At 35.2% G+C, this 19953-nt stretch overlaps 3 protein-coding genes across 7 annotated transcripts; 2 read left to right on the forward strand and 1 right to left on the reverse strand.

Moving 5' to 3' along the window:
* The first annotated feature begins 3629 nt into the window (after nucleotides 1-3629).
* On the forward strand, nucleotides 3630-8146 carry LOC111011092 (serine/threonine-protein kinase D6PKL1). 2 transcript variants are annotated; one of them, XM_022284714.2, is made up of 3 exons: nucleotides 3630-3977; nucleotides 4661-6593; nucleotides 7067-8146. In XM_022284714.2, exons 2-3 carry the CDS (start codon nucleotides 4867-4869, stop codon nucleotides 7914-7916), a joined length of 2577 nt encoding a protein of 858 aa, XP_022140406.2. In that variant the 5' UTR covers nucleotides 3630-3977; nucleotides 4661-4866; the 3' UTR covers nucleotides 7917-8146. The 2 variants fall into 2 exon arrangements, with proteins under 2 accessions (XP_022140406.2, XP_087976872.1); XM_088120746.1 differs by lacking the exon at nucleotides 3630-3977 and adding an exon at nucleotides 4238-4519.
* A 63-nt stretch (nucleotides 8147-8209) lies between these two features.
* On the forward strand, nucleotides 8210-10220 carry LOC111011093 (uncharacterized). The gene is made up of 5 exons (XM_022284715.2): nucleotides 8210-8722; nucleotides 8962-9097; nucleotides 9187-9254; nucleotides 9368-9454; nucleotides 9926-10220. Exons 1-5 carry the CDS (start codon nucleotides 8339-8341, stop codon nucleotides 10004-10006), a joined length of 756 nt encoding a protein of 251 aa, XP_022140407.2. The 5' UTR covers nucleotides 8210-8338; the 3' UTR covers nucleotides 10007-10220.
* A 1958-nt stretch (nucleotides 10221-12178) lies between these two features.
* HDA9 (histone deacetylase 9) lies at nucleotides 12179-19667 on the reverse strand. Of its 4 annotated transcripts, none has more exons than XM_022284768.2 (15): nucleotides 19463-19664; nucleotides 18958-19081; nucleotides 18030-18142; nucleotides 17770-17887; nucleotides 17546-17620; nucleotides 17244-17463; nucleotides 16028-16091; nucleotides 14903-14995; nucleotides 14699-14807; nucleotides 14557-14606; nucleotides 14386-14476; nucleotides 13768-13838; nucleotides 13468-13566; nucleotides 12574-12640; nucleotides 12179-12485 (listed from the first exon to the last, which is right to left on the reverse strand). In XM_022284768.2, the coding sequence occupies exons 2-15, from the start codon at nucleotides 18992-18994 to the stop codon at nucleotides 12400-12402; spliced, it is 1293 nt and encodes a 430-aa protein (XP_022140460.1). In that variant the 5' UTR covers nucleotides 18995-19081; nucleotides 19463-19664; the 3' UTR covers nucleotides 12179-12399. The 4 variants fall into 4 exon arrangements, 3 of the variants coding, with proteins under 3 accessions (XP_022140460.1, XP_022140459.1, XP_022140458.1); XM_022284767.2 differs by having other exon boundaries at nucleotides 18958-19101; XM_022284766.2 differs by having other exon boundaries at nucleotides 18958-19150.
* Between the last annotated feature and the right edge of the window lie 286 nt (nucleotides 19668-19953).

Below are 19953 nucleotides of genomic sequence, written 5' to 3' on the forward strand. Positions count from 1 at the left end.
GCTATATATATATATATATATATATATATATATATATATATATATATATATATATTTTAAATATCCTTGAGCGACGTTTGGACCAATTTATGTGCACTTTAACTAATCTCATGGGATAATCGTTTGACCCTATTATATTTGGTGTCGAGAAATATATATGAATTTATTCCTAAGATATGAGACTATTATGAGGTTTGAACACATTCTCTTTCAATTTACTCTAGTTTTTTTGGACTAATGAATCACTCATGATAGTTCAAAATGTTAAAATATATATTTGTATTCGTATTTTATCAGTTATGGCTCGATGTTTTATTCTTAGTATTAACATAATAATGTGTTTGTAGTCTTCTTTTAAAGTAAAAACATGAATTTACTTTTATCTAAAAAAACATAAATTTACTTTTGCTCAAACCTTTATATTTATAATGAAGGTTATTGATGTTATAATTAGTTATATTATGTTTAGGTAAGTTTTAGTTTCTATGTTTTTTTGTTAGAATTGTATTATGGTTCAATTTTTATTTTATTTCATTCGAGATTACCAAATGTTTCTATCAATGGAAGAGTAACAAAAGTCCAACTTTACTGAAGTTTTGTAGAGTTACACTTTAAAACACTTAATTGTAGCTTTTTAATGGTTTTTTCACCTAAAATAATGTCTTTTTTAGTACAACAAAAAATAAAGTAAAATAAATGTATTATATATATATAATTTTTTTTGTTAAAATGAGTAGGTGAATTAGAAAAAGAAAAATGGAACGAAATGGTAAAAATTGCAAAGATAATTAAAATTTAATAAATATTTGAAAGTTATGGGTGAAAATTAATATAGTTTGCAAAGGTTTAGGGTAAATTTGATTTTTTTTGTTCATGGATTTATTTAAAATTTTAACTAAAAATTGAAAGTTGTGGTATCGTTTGACAATAGTTAATTAAAAGCTTTACCTGACATTAACTGTGCCAAGTCAAAAGATTTATAATTGAATATTATGATTAATAAAGTCGGCGTGATAAATGTTTTATAATTATTCAAAGATTATTAATCTCATTAGTCATTACTAAAATTATATACGCTATTAGTTTCTGTGTAATAATGAATTAGTTTTGAATTTTTATATTAAAAAAATCAAGCTTAGCTGCTAATAATCTTTTATTTTGAAAGTTAAAAATAATACAAATTAAACTTATTTATATAAGTTATTATGTCAAAATACTATTTTAGACACCATACTTTCAAGCTTTATTTCGTATACCTACTCTCAAATATTTATTTCAGTTTTTATATTTTCAACTTTGGTTTATTTTAGTTCTCGTACTTTCAAAATATTTGTTTTGGTTTACATACTTTTAAAAAGTGATTATTTTGGTCACTTAATTTTATTTTTAATCTCATTTTTTTTATCACAATTTCAATACAACACTACACTCAATATAATTTTGAAATGTAACAATGATTTTATATTAAATAGTTTTTTTTTCAACGGATTTTATATTAAATAGTTTCCATTATTTTATAATTTGTGTTAAAATTTTGCAAATAGGTAGTAACCTTTCTAAATGGTTTCCGTTATGTATAAAATTTTATTTAATTTAATCATTGTACTCTCAAAACATTCATTTTAGTCGCTGTATTTAAAAAAAAATTATTTTAGTCCCCAACATAAATTTACTGCTATATTTCAAAAAATTTAATGTGTGAAGTGTCATGTTAAAAGTATGATCGAAATTAATGATATAAAAATTAAAAAAACGATCAAAATAGTCACTTTATTAAAAGTATAGAAACTAAAACTAACGTTTCGAGGCTACAAATATTAAAATGAACAAAATTTAAAAATATCGTTTGAAACTACAATAACTAAAATAAAGAAATAAAGACACCAAAAATATTATTTTAACCCCCCATTTTTAGATAAATAAAAAAATATTGTATCCAACAATTGAATTATATTCATGTAAATAAATATACATGACGAGGATAAATTGGAAAATAAAAAAAGTTATTACACGTAAAATGATATGTACATTAAATGAAAGGAGAGAGAATGGGTGAAAAAGTAGGGTCATTGATCCAATCAATTGGGGCGCCGTGTTTGGAGTGAGGTCTCTTTTTTCACCCTTCAATTCAATTCAAATTCAATTCTCTACTCCAACATAAAAAAATAAAATAAAAAAGGGAAAAAGAAATCAATTGAATGCCTACAAAATAAATAGGCCTTGAAAATTTTGATTTTGATTTGGGACATGCCCCTTTCCCTTGTGGACTGTGGAGATTGGAGACGGACATTTATTTATTTTACTGTTCTATTTCACCCCTTTTCTTTACTTCCTATGCATCCCCCTGCCTTTTTCCTATACCAATTTTGACTCCAAATTTCACACCTTTTGACAATAAAATAAAATTGATAAAATAAACATAGACAACAACCACACCAAAATACTTCGAAAATAGTATGTTTTAGAAAAAATTATATATATATATATATATATATATATATATATATATATACTTTTGGTTTTTAAAATTTAGAGTCGATGTCTATTTGGTCTTTACGACTTCAAAAGGTGCAATTAGTCCTTGAGGTTTGAGAAAAATGTTTTAGACGGTCTTTTAGTTCCTTTTAACCATTAGTTGACTAATTGTAAGATAGACGTGGAAGTTAGGTTATAATGAGACTTTATTGAATTGTAATATATTTTGTTTGTAAGTAGAATCTCTTTCCCGCTCCTTCCCTCTCTTCTTGTGAGCGTTTTTGCCCGTTGCTATCTTCCTCCTTGCTTGCATTCACTTCCTGTCATTAAGATGGATTTGTTGTTGGTCTGGATTTTTGGCACGATTGGTGAAAGCTTTCGATGATAACACTGATAAAGAGGAAAATGAAAAGCGACGGTAGAATTTGTTGGAAGAGGGGGAGGAAAGGAAGGAGATAAGGGACGAGAGAAAGTATATGCACCAAAAAATAATATATTTTGCCAACTCAACAAAGTTTCACCAACTTAACTTCTACGTCATATTACCATTAGTCAATTAACTATCAAATATACTAAGAACCATGTAGAATATTTTCTCAAACCTCAAGAACTAAAGTATACATTTTGAAACTTTAGGGGTACCAATTTCAAAATCTCAGGGGACAAAAAATAAAATTTACCCTGTATTTTGCAATTTCTTCCATGTAAAATATATTTATCTCCTTTCCAAAATATATATATATAATATTCTGTTTTTAATGGAATATTTTGAACTTTCTAATTGACTTCTAGCATGGGTTAAGGTCTATAAGCACTTCAAAATTAATAATACTTGAAAACCACGTTTAAATTTTATTTTATTTTTTTGTTTGTAAAAAATCATAAGAAGGAACGTTTTTCCAAAAAAAAGTTTTTGAATTTTGTCGACTAATTTTTAAAAAAATATATATTTGGTGGCCAAACAACGGACCAAGATCATTGCTTTTGTTGCCGCCGCAGAATTTATATTAATATTTATTTAATCGGTATTTAAACCTTTTTCTTTTTAATTTAAAATTCGTAACGTAGAAAAATATCAAAGTGTCATCCATCCAAAGGAATTCAGGGCGGACCCCTGTCCGACGTGTCACACAAAAACCTCACCGCCGCTCGAAACCCAAACACGCGGATGGAACCCGCGATTCTCTCTCTCTCTATAGCTTTGTTTGTTTCTCTCTCCTCTGCCATTTTCGGAGGTGGGAAAAGGAAAAGAAAAGAGAGTCACAGTCGTGGAGTCGAGTCGTAGACTCTCGTCTATAGCTCCTGTTGGCGTGGTGTCTCATATTCCTCGTGATTTTCTTTCGCTACTGTTCGTTTTCCCTCTCTTTCCTCATTCACTTCCCCAACGCTAAAACGATCCCAAATCTCTCCCCCCCAACCCTCTCTTTTTTCATCCAATCCTTCGCTCTCTCCGTTTCCATTTTCGGATTCCTCTGCCTCGGATCCTCCTGACGTTAAGGAAGGCAAGCTCTGCGATCCTTATTGTTTATTTATGTTTTTTTTTTTTTTTGGGCTGGGGGATGTGGGGTTGCTTTTGTTTGATTGTTTCGCGGTAAATTTTGGCTAATTGTATGAATTTTTCCACGTTTTTGGAGAATAATTGTTTTGTTGTGGAAGATAGAATGGCATGAGTTGCCGGGGTCGTGCTAAACGTAATTTATGTCTGCTGTTGATTTGAATATGCTAAGAAATTAATCCCTCTTTTACCTTTGTTTTGTGTGCGTTCTCGTTTCTTGACGCTTGGAGATGGGGTGGGGATGGTATTTCCTTTTGTTCGCGTACACTCTTTTACTATATATTTTTGAAAATTGATGGATAAGAGTTCACAATTGGTTATCTGCAACGTGTGAAACCTCGAATGTATATCCAAGGATAAGATCACTCGCGACTCTTCTTCAAGTCACAGTTGATGGCCTTGCCTGATACTCGAATCATGGTTTTAAGCGAAACAGTTATTGGTGCGGATATGCTTGTTGTCTTCTCATTGTGGATTTTATCAGATAGTGTAATCTTCTTTCAAGCATAGTTTTCCTTGATGATTTTTTATTGTTTTGATTAATTGTTCCTTTGTATTATATTGGATCCGAGATGTGATTACTTCATTACAATAATCAATGTTTACTAACATGAACTGCAATTCTTGCAGAATTTTGATGTTGAAAATTCTTGGAAGAAATTTGCTGGTGGGTTCAACTCAGCAAATGAGTACGGTTGAAGATAGCTTCAGAGGACATCTGGCACAGTTTCTGATATCCGCATTTTATCTTCGAAATGATTCCTTAGAAATGGGTTAGCAGTTATATTTAAGGCCATATCTTCTCTCTCTGTCTCCATTGTTTTATACCCAAAAAGATGACTACATTAGCCAGCACTTCTGAAATTGTTGAATCAACCGAAGAATTTGATTCTGGGAAAGCTGGGACGAGCTACACGCTAGATACAGGAAAAAGGTTTTCCATAGAGGATGACATTAATCGTCTATTTCAGGCAATTGATATCAGGACGTTACGTAAGAGGTCAGGCCAGCAACGTGAAGTTGATAAAGATGCCTTGCGAAAGAGTGCGATGAAAAGACCAGTCAGAGTAGGTCCATCTCACATGTCAGGGATTGGAATTTCTGAACCTGCCAGTTTAAAGCAGGCTTTGAGAGGCTTATGCATATCTCAGGCAGCAGAAATGGCTGCTACAAAGAGGTTAACGAGGTCTGCAGGTTCACCCAGAATCTCTGAAGCAGGAACTATCAAAAGATTGTACAGGGCTGTGGTGATTGAGGCCAATGGATCTGGTGCGTCTGTAAATGAAAACAAAGCAAATTTGGTAGAAATATCCATTGTTTCAGAAAGAATTATGTCAACTTTTCAAAATAAGATACCTGAATTGTTGCATAAAACTGAGGCAAATATATCAAACCAAGGAGCTGAGTCTTCATCTCTTACGGACACTGGGGTGTCAGAGGAGGCAAATGTGGATAGATCGATGTCAAATGATCTTGTAGTTGGTACAGCTTCGGAAGTGAAAAGTATAAAGCCACCTGAAGAGGTGGGAAAACTTGAATCTCCTTCCTTTACTCCTTCTAGTGAGAAGAATCTGGCTGTGAATGGCATGGCTAGTTCCTCAACTGAAGATTTGACGAAAAACTCAATGCCAGAGGAGGAGAGAGGTACAATGCGATGTTTATCTTCTCTAACAAGCTCTGGATCTGTTGTTAGGCCAAACAAATCAGCTTTCAATAATACACGTTTCATCAAACCTATTTTCAGGACTAAGAATTTTGTCAAGAAGAAAGCAAAACTTGAACCAAATTCCCCCTCTAGCATGTGTGATATGTGTGCAGGAACGGTTGACACTGATTTGGGTTCCATAGCAGAAAATGCTGAGAACCAGATGTCAGACAATGCACAGCATCATAAGAGTAAAGAAGAAGAGAAAGGTTCTTCCGTCTCTAGTTGCACAACTTTAGGTACTGAAGCAAGTGCATGTGTAGTAAACACAGATTTGTCTAGACGTGGTACATCTCTCAATTGCTGTAACAGGAACAGGCCAACTATAATGGCATCTGATGAGCGATCCAGATCAAGAGAGAAAGGGATGTTCTCTCAGAGCTCAAAAAGTAGTATTGGTGAATGTAGCAGTAGCCCAAGCATCAGTGGGGAAAGCATTCTCAGTGGATCAAGTCGTAGTGGAGTTAGGCCTCACATGTCAAAGGACTTGAAATGGGAAGCCATCCACCATCTTCAGGATGAACATAAATGCCTTGGTCTGAGAAACTTCAAGCTGCTAAGGAGGCTTGGTCTTGGGGACATTGGAACTGTGTATCTCTCTGAGCTATGCGAGACAAATTGTCTGTTTGCAATTAAAGTCATGGACAAGGAGTTCTTGGCAAGCAGGAAAAAAGTACTTCGGGCACAAACTGAGAGAGAGATACTGCAAATGCTCGACCATCCATTTCTTCCTACATTATACTCTCATTTTGAGACAGATAAGCTCTCATGCTTGGTCATAGACTACTGTCCAGGTGGAGATCTCCATGTGCTGCGACAGAAGCAAACATGCAAGAGTTTCTCTGAGCATGCAGTCAGGTTAGATCATGTTGCTCTAATTAATCGTTCCAATATGATTAAACATCTGTTTTTCAAGTTCACGATGTTAGTATGTACTGGTGCTAGCATTCTAACATCATGTACATACTAACATCATGATGTCTAGTCATTGAGTTCATGTATATGTGAATTGAACATTGGCAAGTAGAGAATAAAAAGAAGAGATAAGGGGACCATCACCATTTGTGGATGTGTGTTAAAATATTATGGTAAACGGAGGTTGAGTTTAGGTGATTGTATTAAAGCATGCTCTCATGTGTTTTCTGTTTGATTGTATTCTTTTGTTGGTCCAAATATTTTGTTGGATGATGTGGTTTTCTTCTTGTGAAACTCAAGTTCCATCATAGTCAGTATGACTGATTGAAAGAACACTGCATCTTTTGTTACCAAAAATTAAATTCGGTTAGCATCTTTCTGATCCACTTTGGACCTGCTGAATCTTTACATTCTAGGTTTTATGTTGCCGAAGTTCTTCTTGCCCTGGAGTACTTACACATGCTAGGAGTTGTTTACCGAGACCTGAAACCCGAAAACGTTCTGGTCCGAGAAGATGGGCACATCATGCTTACAGACTTTGATTTGTCCCTTAGATGTGCTGTTAACCCGATGCTGCTTCAATCATCATCTCCAGTTGTGGAATCCACCAAAAGGACGCTGAATCCCTGTGATGAATCTAGTTGCATTGACCCTTTCTGTCTCCACCCATCTTGGCAAGTCTCATGCTTCACTCCCAAAGTTCTATCTGCTCCTTGTAAATCCCGGAGAACGAAAACAGATTATCAGGCTAGCCTATTACCACAGCTTGTCGTGGAGCCAACCAGCGCACGTTCCAATTCGTTCGTAGGAACCCATGAATACCTCGCTCCGGAGATTGTCAAGGGTGATGGCCATGGGAGTGCTGTTGATTGGTGGACTTATGGGATTTTCTTGTTTGAGCTACTATATGGTAAGACTCCCTTCAAAGGTTCAGGAAATGACGACACATTAGCGAACATAGTCTCGCAAACTCTCAAGTTCCCCGATAGCCCCATAGTTAGTTTCCATGCAAGAGATCTGATCAGATGTCTGCTAGCAAAGGAGCCCGAAAACCGATTAGGCTCGACGAAAGGGGCTATTGAGATTAAGCAGCATCCGTTTTTTGAAGGCCTCAATTGGGCTCTCATACGTTGTGCAGTTCCACCTGAACTCCCCAAGTTTTTCGACGGTGGAACTGGTGCATTGCCAATGGATTCCGGGGATAACACGAAGCGTAGAGATCACGAGAATATGGAGGCAGACACAGCAACTTTTGACCTGTTTTAGCTTATACTTTCTGACCAAGGGACCACGATGTGTTCTTTTTCTTAGTTCTCATCCTTATTATAGCTTATAATGTAAATGTGTAAGTGAAAGGAAAACTATATGTTGTAAAGCGTGATACATGAATAGATCAATTTATAGCAGGGTGTCTCCAAAGGGGGAAAAAACAAACAATATCATCCTCTTCCCTTCCAACAGATAGATAAATGGACATTTCAGTAGATTCTTCTCAATGAATTACAGAAAGAGATTAAAATTATAATAACAGTCTTGAATTTGTAGAAAATGGTTGAAGAAGACGAAATTTTGCATAATTTTGATATAGCATTATCTCGAAAGTAAGAAAGAAATTGGCTCTACGTAGCATTAGTTCAGAACTCTCGGATTCTGTTGGAACCAATAATTTTCGTAAAGCAGTGGAAGTGATGAGGGCATTGCAATTGCAGCTTAGAGTTGACGCCAATTTTGGTGTAAAGAGATTCTGTCAATTCTGCCCCATTTCATCTCTGAATCCTTCGTCATTGCTTGTTTTTCAACCAATAAGATACCCCCATCTTCAGAATTTTAAGCCTTCTCGTCGATCCAATTTCTCTACTCCATCAACATCCTTCACCACAGCTTCCATGGCCGATTCGGCTCTGTCCACGAGCTCAGAGACAGAGAAGAAGCCTGTCTCTGTGCTTTTCGTGTGCTTGGGCAACATCTGCAGAAGCCCAGCGGCCGAAGGAGTATTCAGGGACCTGGTGAAAAAGAAGGGTCTCGATTCCAAATTTTTAATCGATTCCGCTGGTACCATTGGTTACCATGAGGTAATTGCGTCTCTTTTCTTCGTTTGCGCTTCGGAGACTGCTCAATCACACTTCCATGTGCCCTTTTCTTGTCGTAGATTCGATTAGAAGGTTCTTCATCCCCCAGTTTTAACAAAATTCTTGCGTCTATAATATTTACCTTTTCTTCTTATTTCCTTGGCAATTGTTCATCGCTATAATTTCTTAGAAGCAACAAATGCTGCTAAATGGTTCTGAGCGATTTTGATTACTTTTTCAAGGGCAATGAGGCCGACCCAAGAATGAGGGCGGCTTCTAAACGACGCGGGATTACGATAACATCCTTGTCGAGGCCAATCCAGCCATCTGATTTCATAAATTTTGATCTTATTCTTGCCATGGACAAGCAGAACAGAGGTAGGAGGATATATAAGCAAAATCTTCCTTGGCCAACTTGAACTTTAAACGTTAATCATTCATTTCCTGGGTCTTGATTATAACTGTAGAGGATATCTTGAGGGCTTTTAATCGGTGGAAAGCTAGGGAGTCCCTTCCTCCTGATTCACATGAAAAGGTTAGTACAAAATCTTCCATGAGACTGAGAGGTACTTTTTGTTTTTGTATAGTTTTCAATCTTTTTTCTTCTTGTGTTGTGATCTCGTGAAGTTGCTGGTACAATAATGTCAGGTCAAATTAATGTGCTCCTATTGTAGAAAGAACAATGAAACAGAAGTTCCAGATCCTTATTACGGTGGCCAACAGGGTTTCGAGAAGGTAATCCAGAAGTTCTTAGATATGTTTACTTTGGATATGAAGTGTGGGATTGAAAACAAAAATGGGAAATTATCTCTTTGATTGGGAGTATGCATGTTTTCATACTACCATACTTTTAGTTTAGGCTGAAAATTGCTTGAGAAAGTGATATGTTCAATCATATGGCTGCTCTTCTGAAGAGAAAATAATGTGATTTTTGTTTCCAGTTTCAAGAATGCATTCTTTTTCTTTGAAATATGTCTTTTATAACTCTATTTTCTTCTAGCAACATAACCAGTGTTTGCATGTAAAAGAATTTCTGAACTCTATGATTGAGATCACATTAATTTTCACTCATGAATGATATCAATTCATTGTTCATCAAGTTGATAATCTATATAGTTTAGCATACCCTTAAGTTCTACTTCTTGTGCTGACTTCAATGCCTTTAATTTAGTACTTCTGTTGAAATAATTCAATGTGTCAATTTAGGTTCTGGACTTGCTTGAAGATGCCTGTGAATCACTGTTGGAAAGCATCTTAGCAGAGAACAAACACATTTCAGATTCATGATTTCTGGCTGGATACTTCATTCTTGCAAAATAATGCAAATTGTTCAAGTAAAAGCAGTGGTAATCCTTATGTGGAACGGACATCGATATCTAATCGGTCTGTGTTTGTTCATTCAATATCTTCTGCATCGCGTCCCAATGAAAGTCTATTTGCCTTACTTGAGCAAGTTGAATTGGAGATTGATATATCAAGGCAGCCTTTATTTTTAAAGTTATGTGGTATGCATCTGCTGATTTACTATTGTCCCGACACTACAATAATATAAGCTTTATCATGCCTTGAATAAAATTCGAGGTCGCTTTGAACTTCATTTGAAAGTTCAGTGATCTTAGAATTCAGCGCATTTGATTTTCGATGTGCTCCATGGATCGACATCAAATCGATTCATTCAACCAAATTGTGTGTTATCTCACAAGTAAATCCACCTTTTAGCAAAAACACCCTTGTTTGATCTTGACTGTAGAGAGTTCTGTTTCAGAATTGCTGTAAAAAACAACTTTGTTCAGACCTCCTCCTGATATTACACAATACATTTCAAGAATCTCACGAAATCGACCATTGAATTCGAAATGAGACGTAAGTTTCGGGAAAAAAGCTCCGAGATTCTAAAGACTCCGCCGATTAGTCATGGAAAGGTTCTCCCATTGAAACATTTATCAGATTATGCCGAGCTTTCAGTCGGCAAAGAAGTTTGCTTTTTTGAAATGTGATTCCATGTTTCTGAAGCTGTGAAGACAAATTTGGGAAAGTAAAAGAGTAAAAGCAGGGAGGTGAATCATACAGTTTTGAAGATAAAAAGCTGCAATGGCCACACACTGCATAAAGATACTAACAAATAGTAGAAAAACTTTTGTCCCATCAGCCACCAATATTCTCTTGCTCTTTTTTCAATATCTTTTCACCATTGTTGAGCCTCCAGTTCAAACAAAACTTTTTTTTTTTGTGTCAGAAATTGGGTCTAGCAGAAACTGCAGTTTTGATGAACCAGGTACGAATTGGGTCCCATCTGTTGAAAAAATGCAGACTGAAAACCTTCCCAAAATGAGAAGAGAGAGAGAAGAGAAGGACAAAGCAGAGAAGTTCCAATCCTTGTCCAATCAATCAATTTGCACCCTTGTTGATGAAAATTCAAACTTCCATTAAAAGAAAAAAGAAAAGGTGTTAAAAAAAAAATCCAATGAACCAAGGTTTAAAATTTCTTTTGATTGTTCAAATAAATGAAAACTCTCTGCTTGAATTAGTTCACGAATTTATCGAAAATAGATTTGAATTGAACCAAATGACTCAAACTTATTATTAATTTTAAAATTATTTCTTCTATTTACAACAAAATTATATATAGTTATATTTCTTTTAATTTTATTCTATTTAATAATTCTTTATGAATTATTTCTGTCTAACAACTTTAAAATTTTTTTTTTGTTTTTGAAGAGTAATTTTTTACTATATAAACAAACATTGATTTACAGAAATCGATTCAATGGTAAAAAAATATGTAAAAAAATATTTAAGTTATTAACATTTACTTTTTTTCTTAAAATAGTATTTTACATGAATGACCTAAATAATTTGAACCAATTCAATCCAAATATTTTATGATTGGGTTGAATTGGACTCGTCATTTTATAATAGTTGTTTGAGATTAATAAATTTACAACCCGAACAATTGAATTGGGTCTAAAGAATACTTCAACCCAACCAAACATCGTAAGAATTCATTATCCAAATGAAGATTTCATTAAGATAGCAATATCCCTCTTCGATGGTATTGAAGCCACCTGTCTCAAGATATTGTCTTTTCTACCACCTCATATCCTCTGATACAATCTCTGGTCTACACATTTTTGTACATACCATGGTCAGCTGAAAACATACGAAGTCACAATATAAAAATTGAGTGCCAAATGTTACCACTCAAACTTAAAAAGCATATGCGTTGATCACTCCTATATACGTTGTTTGTAAATAAACAGAAGAAATTGGCTGATAACCTTTAAACAAGAGTTCAACAGAATAGAACTAATATACTCTAATTCATCCAGCAAGATCATAAAGATTTAGATTGTGCACCAAACAAGTTCATCCTTTCTTTAACAACTTATCAAATGGTTTCAAATCAAATTGCCATAGTTTTAGTTCAGCTTCAGAAAGTTCCAAACCTAAACCAAGAACTTTAAGAAACTACCAATTTCATGGTTTGTATTGTGTTTAAATTGTCCAGTCTATCACATTTTCTTTACCACCAACAAAAATCTTATAAGATCTTTTTCCAGATAGAGGTAAAGAGAAAACCTACCGCTACACAGAGATAATAAACAATTCGATCTATTTACATGCTTTCTTTCTATCGAAGTCGGTCATCTATTAAAAAAAAAAAAACTTGAGCATGAACTTCACACATCATCCATATCATGATCGTTATCATTATCTCCTTCATAATATTCATCATCCCGCTGGATTTGCTTGTCTTGGGTATGCCCTGAAATTACAGAATTTAAACACAATTGAGGAAGACATAAACAAAATCTAACCAGAGAAGCAAACAGACAATGTTCATATTCACTCACGGTCCATGCGCTCATCAGGATTCTGCTCATCTTCATCAAAATCAGGAATATAGAAGTCAGGAGGAACCTGCATTAGATAAAAGATTGCTCTCAATCCAACTAGCATCTTCCATGTATATGGTTTACAAAAATTCTTTGTTTATTTATTTATTTTTGAAGACTAGGGCACCCATACCTGTCCTAAGGCCCGGACCTAGGAGACATAAAAGTTTTCGTATTAACCAAAAAGCATCCTCTCTAATCGTAATCCATCCTCTAAATTCTCTCCAACTAAATACCTTCCTGCCACTCCAACTAACTAATTATATTGGGTTATTGGGTCCCAATCTCCACAGTCATGCTAAAAGCTAAGTGGTTCCTCCCTTTACTCGCTTATGACTCTACACTTAGCTATTGGGGTCTATCATCTCTCTACCAACTTAATCTTGCACAAGAAACGAAAAAGAGGCAACATGACAAAATACACTGGACCAAGGATCCGATTAGTACAGCCTACAAGCATGCGAGTTCTGCAATTCATATGTAACAACTTGAACTTAGTATGGTATCCATGGTAATAAGATAAACCAAATATTTTGCAACGAGTATCAAATAACATTCGTGTGAAGTTCATTCTTACTTGGAACAGCTGATATAGACACTAATAACAATGAAAGGGAAGATATTTATGACTTCTATTACATGCTTTGGAAAACCCCCATACCACTTCATCTGGAACCTCGTAAAAAATTGGAGGCAAAGCAAGTTAACCAACCAAAAAGACTATGACAAGCTATTAGTTTTCACCACAAGGATATATTGAACTATCCGTATTTTGAATCAGTCAATCAGTCAATTGTCTCAAAGGTAAAATGACCTGGTTGACTAGACATAAAACTTCAGCCACAAACCCACCTCTTGCATTTGTACACCTGGAGCATGTTGGATGAAACGGAGATTTTCCAAGACTTGTGTTTTGATCGTGCTAAGGTAAGATTTCGTATTTAAATTCTCCTGCCAGGGAAATTACAAGAATATGGAAGGGAGTGTGAGTGATCAACATCCAAGTTTCCTGGAGTAAACCAGATGTCAAAATAAATGTTCAGATTTTGATAAAAAAAAAATAAATGTTCAGATCTCTATGCACCTTGCAGATTATGTTATAATAAAGTGAAGTAAAAGGCACGTATAATGCAAATTAGAAAAGGCACCAACCATATGCCCATTTGGAATTCTTAGCAAATGGTCTGGAGAGAAGTATTTGATATACTCGTTTTCTGGGATCTCTGCAAGAAAGCTCAGATTTTCAGCATAAATTCCTAATTCTCAATCGAGAGAACATGCATAGGGCAAAAATTCCACATATGAATCAGAAAGAAGTTTAAATTGGTTGGGGTAAGTATCGGGTATGGTTTAAACACAGAAGCAGGAAAAATACTTTATACAACTAACATGCAAGCTTCAGAGAAAACCTTTCAACTTACAAGTCAAAAAATATGCAGAGTATGGAATAAACAGATAACAAATATGAAAGGCAAAATCTGATGGAAACAAGTATTTTCTTAAAGTTACACTCAAATATCGATGTCAATCTTCAATGTTCACCCTTATGAGGGGTGCTTTTATTTATATGTTATACATGAAAGACCACTTAAAACTAAAAGTGCATAGGGGGATGGTGAATATGAGTGTACAAGTTCCTTTTCAGAGGCATCAATAGTAATGCCTAAATTTAATTCAATGATCTTATGCATACAGAATAAATGGACAAGGAAAACAAACAAAGATAAGGAATTAAGAAGGCTGCGGAAAGTACTACATGACTTATTATACCATTAGGCAGCTCTGTATCCAGAAGAACTCCTGTTTCAACGGTCCAACATCTAGCTACATTCTCTTTGGTATAACCTCCACCTCCAGTAACCTGCAGGGGCAGGAAAGTTCTATCAATATCTCATCGTATACAATTAAACACAGAACTTTAAGCCCTCCAAAGAAGCATACCAGTAAAGGCAAATTAAATTTCTTGACAAATTTAACACATTCAGCATGACCTGTTGGAAGAATAAAGAACTTAACGTTACTTGAACATTGGCCTTCAAGTTAACTTGAAAAACAAAGTGCCTAATTACAATGAAACACACACCATCAATAGAAAGATTGAAGCAGCCTAAGCGATCTCCAGCCAACGAATCAGCCCCACACTGAAGAACAATGACGCCTGGTCTATACATTTCAACAACCTTGGAGATAATCTACATGTACAAAATTCACAGCAAAAGTATTATGATCAACAAAAATAAAAGCAAAGGGCTAAAGCTTAGTTCTAAAGAGTTTCTAGTCTACTTACTGTCCTGAAAAGTCTGGTGAAGCTACCATCATCTATTCCATCCTTTAGTGGGACATTAATGGCATAAAACTTGCCTTCTCTTTCTCCTATTTCCTTCAAAATACTAATATCTATGAGTATCATCCAGCTTCCAAATTGTAGGAAGCCTAAGAGCAGAATAATAATTTCCCATTAGGCAAGGTTATTGGGAGATAAATTTGTCGGCCCCAATTGTCGATAATTAAGAATAATAATGATAATAACAATAATAATAATAACAACAACAGTAATAATAATTTTTATTTAAAAAAAAAAGGAAGAAGGAAGGAAAATCGCTAAACAGACTATGACAAATAGACCCATAGGGAGGGGAGGCATTGAAGTGAGCATTAGACCACACTTCCACCAAGTCTGTCTTTGGTCTAACACCCCCCTGTGTTCCCCTCCAACCAAAGAAACCTGCCTTGCCACAACAATCTACATCCCTCATGAACGGGAGGATGCACTTAGACCTCTACAATCTTAGGAACAGAAATTAGAAGAACAGGCCAGAGCAACTCCAAACCACTAGAAAAACTTGAACCAAGTCCTCCTGAAAAAACGCATGGCCAAAGTATGTGATTGTGCTCAGAACGCACTACCATGGATGGAGGGCCAAAGAGGAAGGCATCTAAAATCATAATCTCAATCCTCCCAAAAGCCACCAACCAAACAAATAATTTTACGTTCTTTGGAATTTTGACCTTCCACATCTTCACAAAAATGGAGGCGAACAAATAAGCCAGTGATACCAATTGAGAGAAAATAACTTACAAGAGAAGACATGAAAAGAATCAAACATCCAAATTCACCCATCCCTAATATCAAGTCGATACCGAAACCCATGTAGGTAAGAGAATAACAGTATTAGATAATCCCCTGTCTACTATTCAAGGCTCCTCTAAGGTGAAAGTTGCACAATAATAAATATTCAAAACGAGACAGCAAAGACACGATAGGGGAATGTTCTGCCTTCTTGGTTGCATACAAGTGATAGAGACATGGAAAAGAAGAGCAAAGAGGGCAATTTATCAACTAATATTGAGTAGTTTCTAGTATTTCCACTATAAGCACCAACGAAGAGATGAGAAAATTTTGAAAGGTCACCTTAACATCACCAGTTCCAGGAAAAAACATGTCCCCGAACTTGTGAAAACTAACAGTCATCACCCTGTCATGAGGGATTTGCAAACATTAAGTGTTAGGGGAGAGAGAGAGAGAGCTACAATATACTCAAGATGGATATGTATCAATTAACAGCTCGTGAAGCTCTTATAACATGCAATTAAACAGTTCCTACTGTCTTAAAATCCTTATAGGTCAACAGCAAATGTTGATAATTAGTGGTAGTAGACCAATGCAGTACTATAAATATGCCAGTTTGCAATTATCACTTGAAATATAGCCTTCTTTCCAGTTCAACTGTTCAAGCAGCAGCAGTTTCTAGATCCGTGGTGCAGTAAGGAAGCAACAAGTAGGGCAACAATAGATCCACTTAATACCATGACAATCCATGCTATTTTTCACAATGTATAAGTTCATGGATAACAACTGAACAAGCATTCTAACCCTCACCCCCGATATTAAACAAAAACAAATGCCCAGACACTCTGGCCAAATGCCACTAGAGCTCTATTCTGGAACTGATTGCTTGAGACGAATAAAAGGATATTGCAATATTTAAATCCACAATGTGTGGAGGCCTAGAACTCTATTTCATTATATTCAACAATTTTCCATCATCAATGAAAAAAATACAACAATTAGACTAAGATATCCTCTCTAACCAAGCTGATGAAGATTAAAAAAAACATTCCACTATACATACAGTAAAAAAGAAGAATAACTATAAAAGATTTTGAAGTACTCCAACTACAACTATTAAAACATATAAGGTCTGACTATTCCAAGCAAAGGTCCCTCCATCCCTTGGAAAACTTTGCGGACTTTTGACCCCCTTGTGGGGCTCTAATATAGGAGATTTTTGTAATTATTATCTCTCCTCCATCACTTGCAACTGCCAACTGGATAGTCCTTTGTAATTTTAGAGGATTTGTAAGGATTCTCCCTCTTTTGTATATATCCTTCTATCAATAAAATACATTTCTTCCATAAATAAATTAACAATAACAAACAATTGTGTGTCAGTGACTCTGCACCAACATCTATAATTTAGAAAAGTGAAATTACATGCAGAAAGCTACAACCTGTGCAGTCAATATCAACTTTCGACAAACTTTCATATCTCACACTCGATAGAAATTTTTCCTATTTCTAAGTGTAAATCCTTTGTAGAACTGGAAAAGTTCAGGTCATGTTGTACCTGTCAGTGAAATAAAATGCTTCCTCTACCCCATCACCATGATGCACATCTATATCAATATATAAAACACGAGCATGATATTTTAGAAGTTCAAGTATCCCCAAGACCAAGTCATTGATGTAGCAAAACCCAGAAGCCTCGCACTTTTTAGCATGATGTAAGCCACCAGCCCAATTTATAGCAATGTCACATAGTTGATGGTTTAGTCTGCGTGCAGCATCTACAAGGAGAATGTCAATAATGAGTCAAGAAGGACTGAAAATCTTCAGCATGAACCACGAGGCATCCATGTTTGAATTTACCTATTGTTCCACCCGCATATATTTGGCAGAATTCAAACAAGTTCTCAAAGACAGGGCAATCCTCTCCAAGATTATCTGATACATAAAAGTGCAAAATTGTCTAAATTTCTTATAAAAAATTTATCTTATCAGAAAAATTGTCTAAACTTATCACAAGTTCTCTGCCCGCAAATGCCATGCAACTACAGAGAAACAACGGAAAAAGATCAAGAGAAAATTCATACACTTAGCCAGCTCATTAGCAAATAAGTGTTGAGTGTCGGGAGTTATTCGGTGCAGAAATTCCACGTAATCAGCCGAATGGAACTGAGCAAGCTCCACAGGATATGCCTTGTGTGGACGCTGCATAATACATCAAAACAGAAACACATATAGCCATACTGTGCTGGTAGTACAAAAATCAACAAAAAGAACAGCAGACCTACGAGCAGATATTAAGGCCTCTGCTTTACTGTACGACAAATTCAAAAAGCAAGAGACTAACATAAATTTCCATCTTCTTGTGAAGCTCGTATGAGAGAACAAGATGGTGAGTCATACAGAGTCGATGTGGTTTCATTGGATGATTTGGACCAAAGTAAACACTTCCCACGTCCCCTGCAAAACCATCTTTTGTGTAAGGCTTAAGTTTAACTGACTTCCTCACCTCGAAGGATAACTAAGTTCCAGACTTCAAACTGTCTGTAATGGATAATCAAGATAAACGAAGAACAAAATCTTGGCTACGCTTTGAACTTTGACAAGGTATACATAATTGGAGATGCATTAAATAAATAAAGTAACAATTATAGATCACACCTTTGAGTTTGCTAATTTTGCAAATTATACCCTTGTGTTTTAAAATTAGTTTCATATACTCCTCCACATTGCAAATTTAAAAACTATAACCTCCTAAAATCTTATTGTCAATGAGAATGGAATTAGTACACGTCTTATTCTACATCTGCAATGTGTACTAACTCTATCAAAAGCAAAAATAACATTTAGAAAGATATGGTTTGCAATGATACAAAACACGGGAGTATTTGATACCATTTTTTAAAAATATGAGTACGGATCGTAAAACAGGCAAACGATAGGATTGTAATTTCAAATTGTTCCATGAATATAAAATGTTCTTATTGGGCACTAGTGCAAGTTCAGCGCAAAAATAGATGACGAATACAAACACAAAATAGTCCATAAGTCAATCGTTCTTTCATTGTGCTGTTTCCTGCTCCAACTGGATGGTTTACAAGAAAATAATAAATTGATAACACATATTCCAATTCCAAACACCAAAAAACATTTATGAAATTTTTCATAATTTCAGAGAAAGGTGTTCCGAGCTGGATCGGGAAGAACTTGAGTATTGGAATTCGTAGAAAATCAAATGAATAGATGTGGAAGGGAAGGAGAAAACATAATAGTACCATCGTAAAAGTAGGAGATCCTATCCTTGGAGCGCATTTTAGCTGGTAGCCGACAGAACCCAAACAGCCAATCACGGTCGCAAACTACTGGCGTCCGCGCTCCACCATTGTCCTAGCTTCGCAACTGTTGATTAGAGGATACAACTGAACCAACAGCACTAGATGAAACCATTACTCATTTAATTCAATTACTCTGCAAGTGAATCGATTGACAGTACCACCAATTAATAAGTAGGAGAATGAAACTTATGGCGTATCTGAGCTGAATAGGGAAACAACAATATATGAAACTAAACCCCCAAAAACACTTATCAAACGGAACCTAATCATTTCAAGAGCAGAAGCATAATCAAACAGCAACACCATTAGTGAAGCAGAATAACCATAGACAACAGAACGAAACTATAAAAGAAACTGGATATGGAGCTCTAATTCCATATCAGATTGACACAGAATGATTCTTGTAACCTCACTCCTCAGAAGGGAAACTGGATGTGGAGCAAACCTGATGAGAATTCGGTGACTTGTGGGAATAATAGACAGTGGGAAGCAAGAAATCGTTGCTTCGGAAACTGCAACTGATGGGCAACGAAGAATATGCGACGACTTGGCGGAGGTCTGTGATGCCCACTGGCCCCTTTCGATCGCGCGGGTTTTCTTTGGTGGGTAATGGATATTGTTTATGTTGCGAAATTTATAACTCTATCATTCTATGCCTTAATATAATAGACATACATTACATAAATTGATAAAGGTTTCTTTTGTCATAAGGCAATAAAATCCCGCGAGTGTATCCCAATTTGATAAGATATATATTTAAATTAAAAGAGGGGTATATATAATATCCAGCTTAATTAGAATTAATACATGATTTGTCTTCATTATATAACCTAAATATTATACATCAGTTAGATATTTGAACGAACAAAAAGAACGAAAGATAAAATTCTGGAGTATTCTAAAATGTCTAGAATAAAATAGAAATTATAGTGACAA

This window comes from Momordica charantia (assembly GCF_013281855.1).
Source record: "Momordica charantia cultivar OHB3-1 chromosome 2 unlocalized genomic scaffold, Mcharantia_2.0 BLBB01000002.1, whole genome shotgun sequence".
Lineage (NCBI taxonomy): Eukaryota > Viridiplantae > Streptophyta > Magnoliopsida > Cucurbitales > Cucurbitaceae > Momordica > Momordica charantia.

Coding starts and splice junctions, on each gene's coding strand:
- LOC111011092 (XM_022284714.2), top strand. CDS start 4,867: ATGACTACATTAGCCAGCACTTCTGAAATTGTTGAATCAACCGAAGAA. Junction 6,594..7,066: donor TTCTCTGAGCATGCAGTCAG/GTTAGATCATGT, acceptor TTTACATTCTAG/GTTTTATGTTGCCGAAGTTC.
- HDA9 (XM_022284768.2), bottom strand. CDS start 18,994: ATGCGCTCCAAGGATAGGATCTCCTACTTTTACGATG. Junction 16,092..17,243: donor GCATTTTATTTCACTGACAG/GTACAACATGAC, acceptor CCCTCATGACAG/GGTGATGACTGTTAGTTTTC. Junction 13,839..14,385: donor GGATACAGAGCTGCCTAATG/GTATAATAAGTC, acceptor GCTTTCTTGCAG/AGATCCCAGAAAACGAGTAT.
- LOC111011093 (XM_022284715.2), top strand. CDS start 8,339: ATGAGGGCATTGCAATTGCAGCTTAGAGTTGACGCCAATTTTGGTGTA. Junction 9,255..9,367: donor CTCCTGATTCACATGAAAAG/GTTAGTACAAAA, acceptor CAATAATGTCAG/GTCAAATTAATGTGCTCCTA. Junction 9,455..9,925: donor GCCAACAGGGTTTCGAGAAG/GTAATCCAGAAG, acceptor GTGTCAATTTAG/GTTCTGGACTTGCTTGAAGA.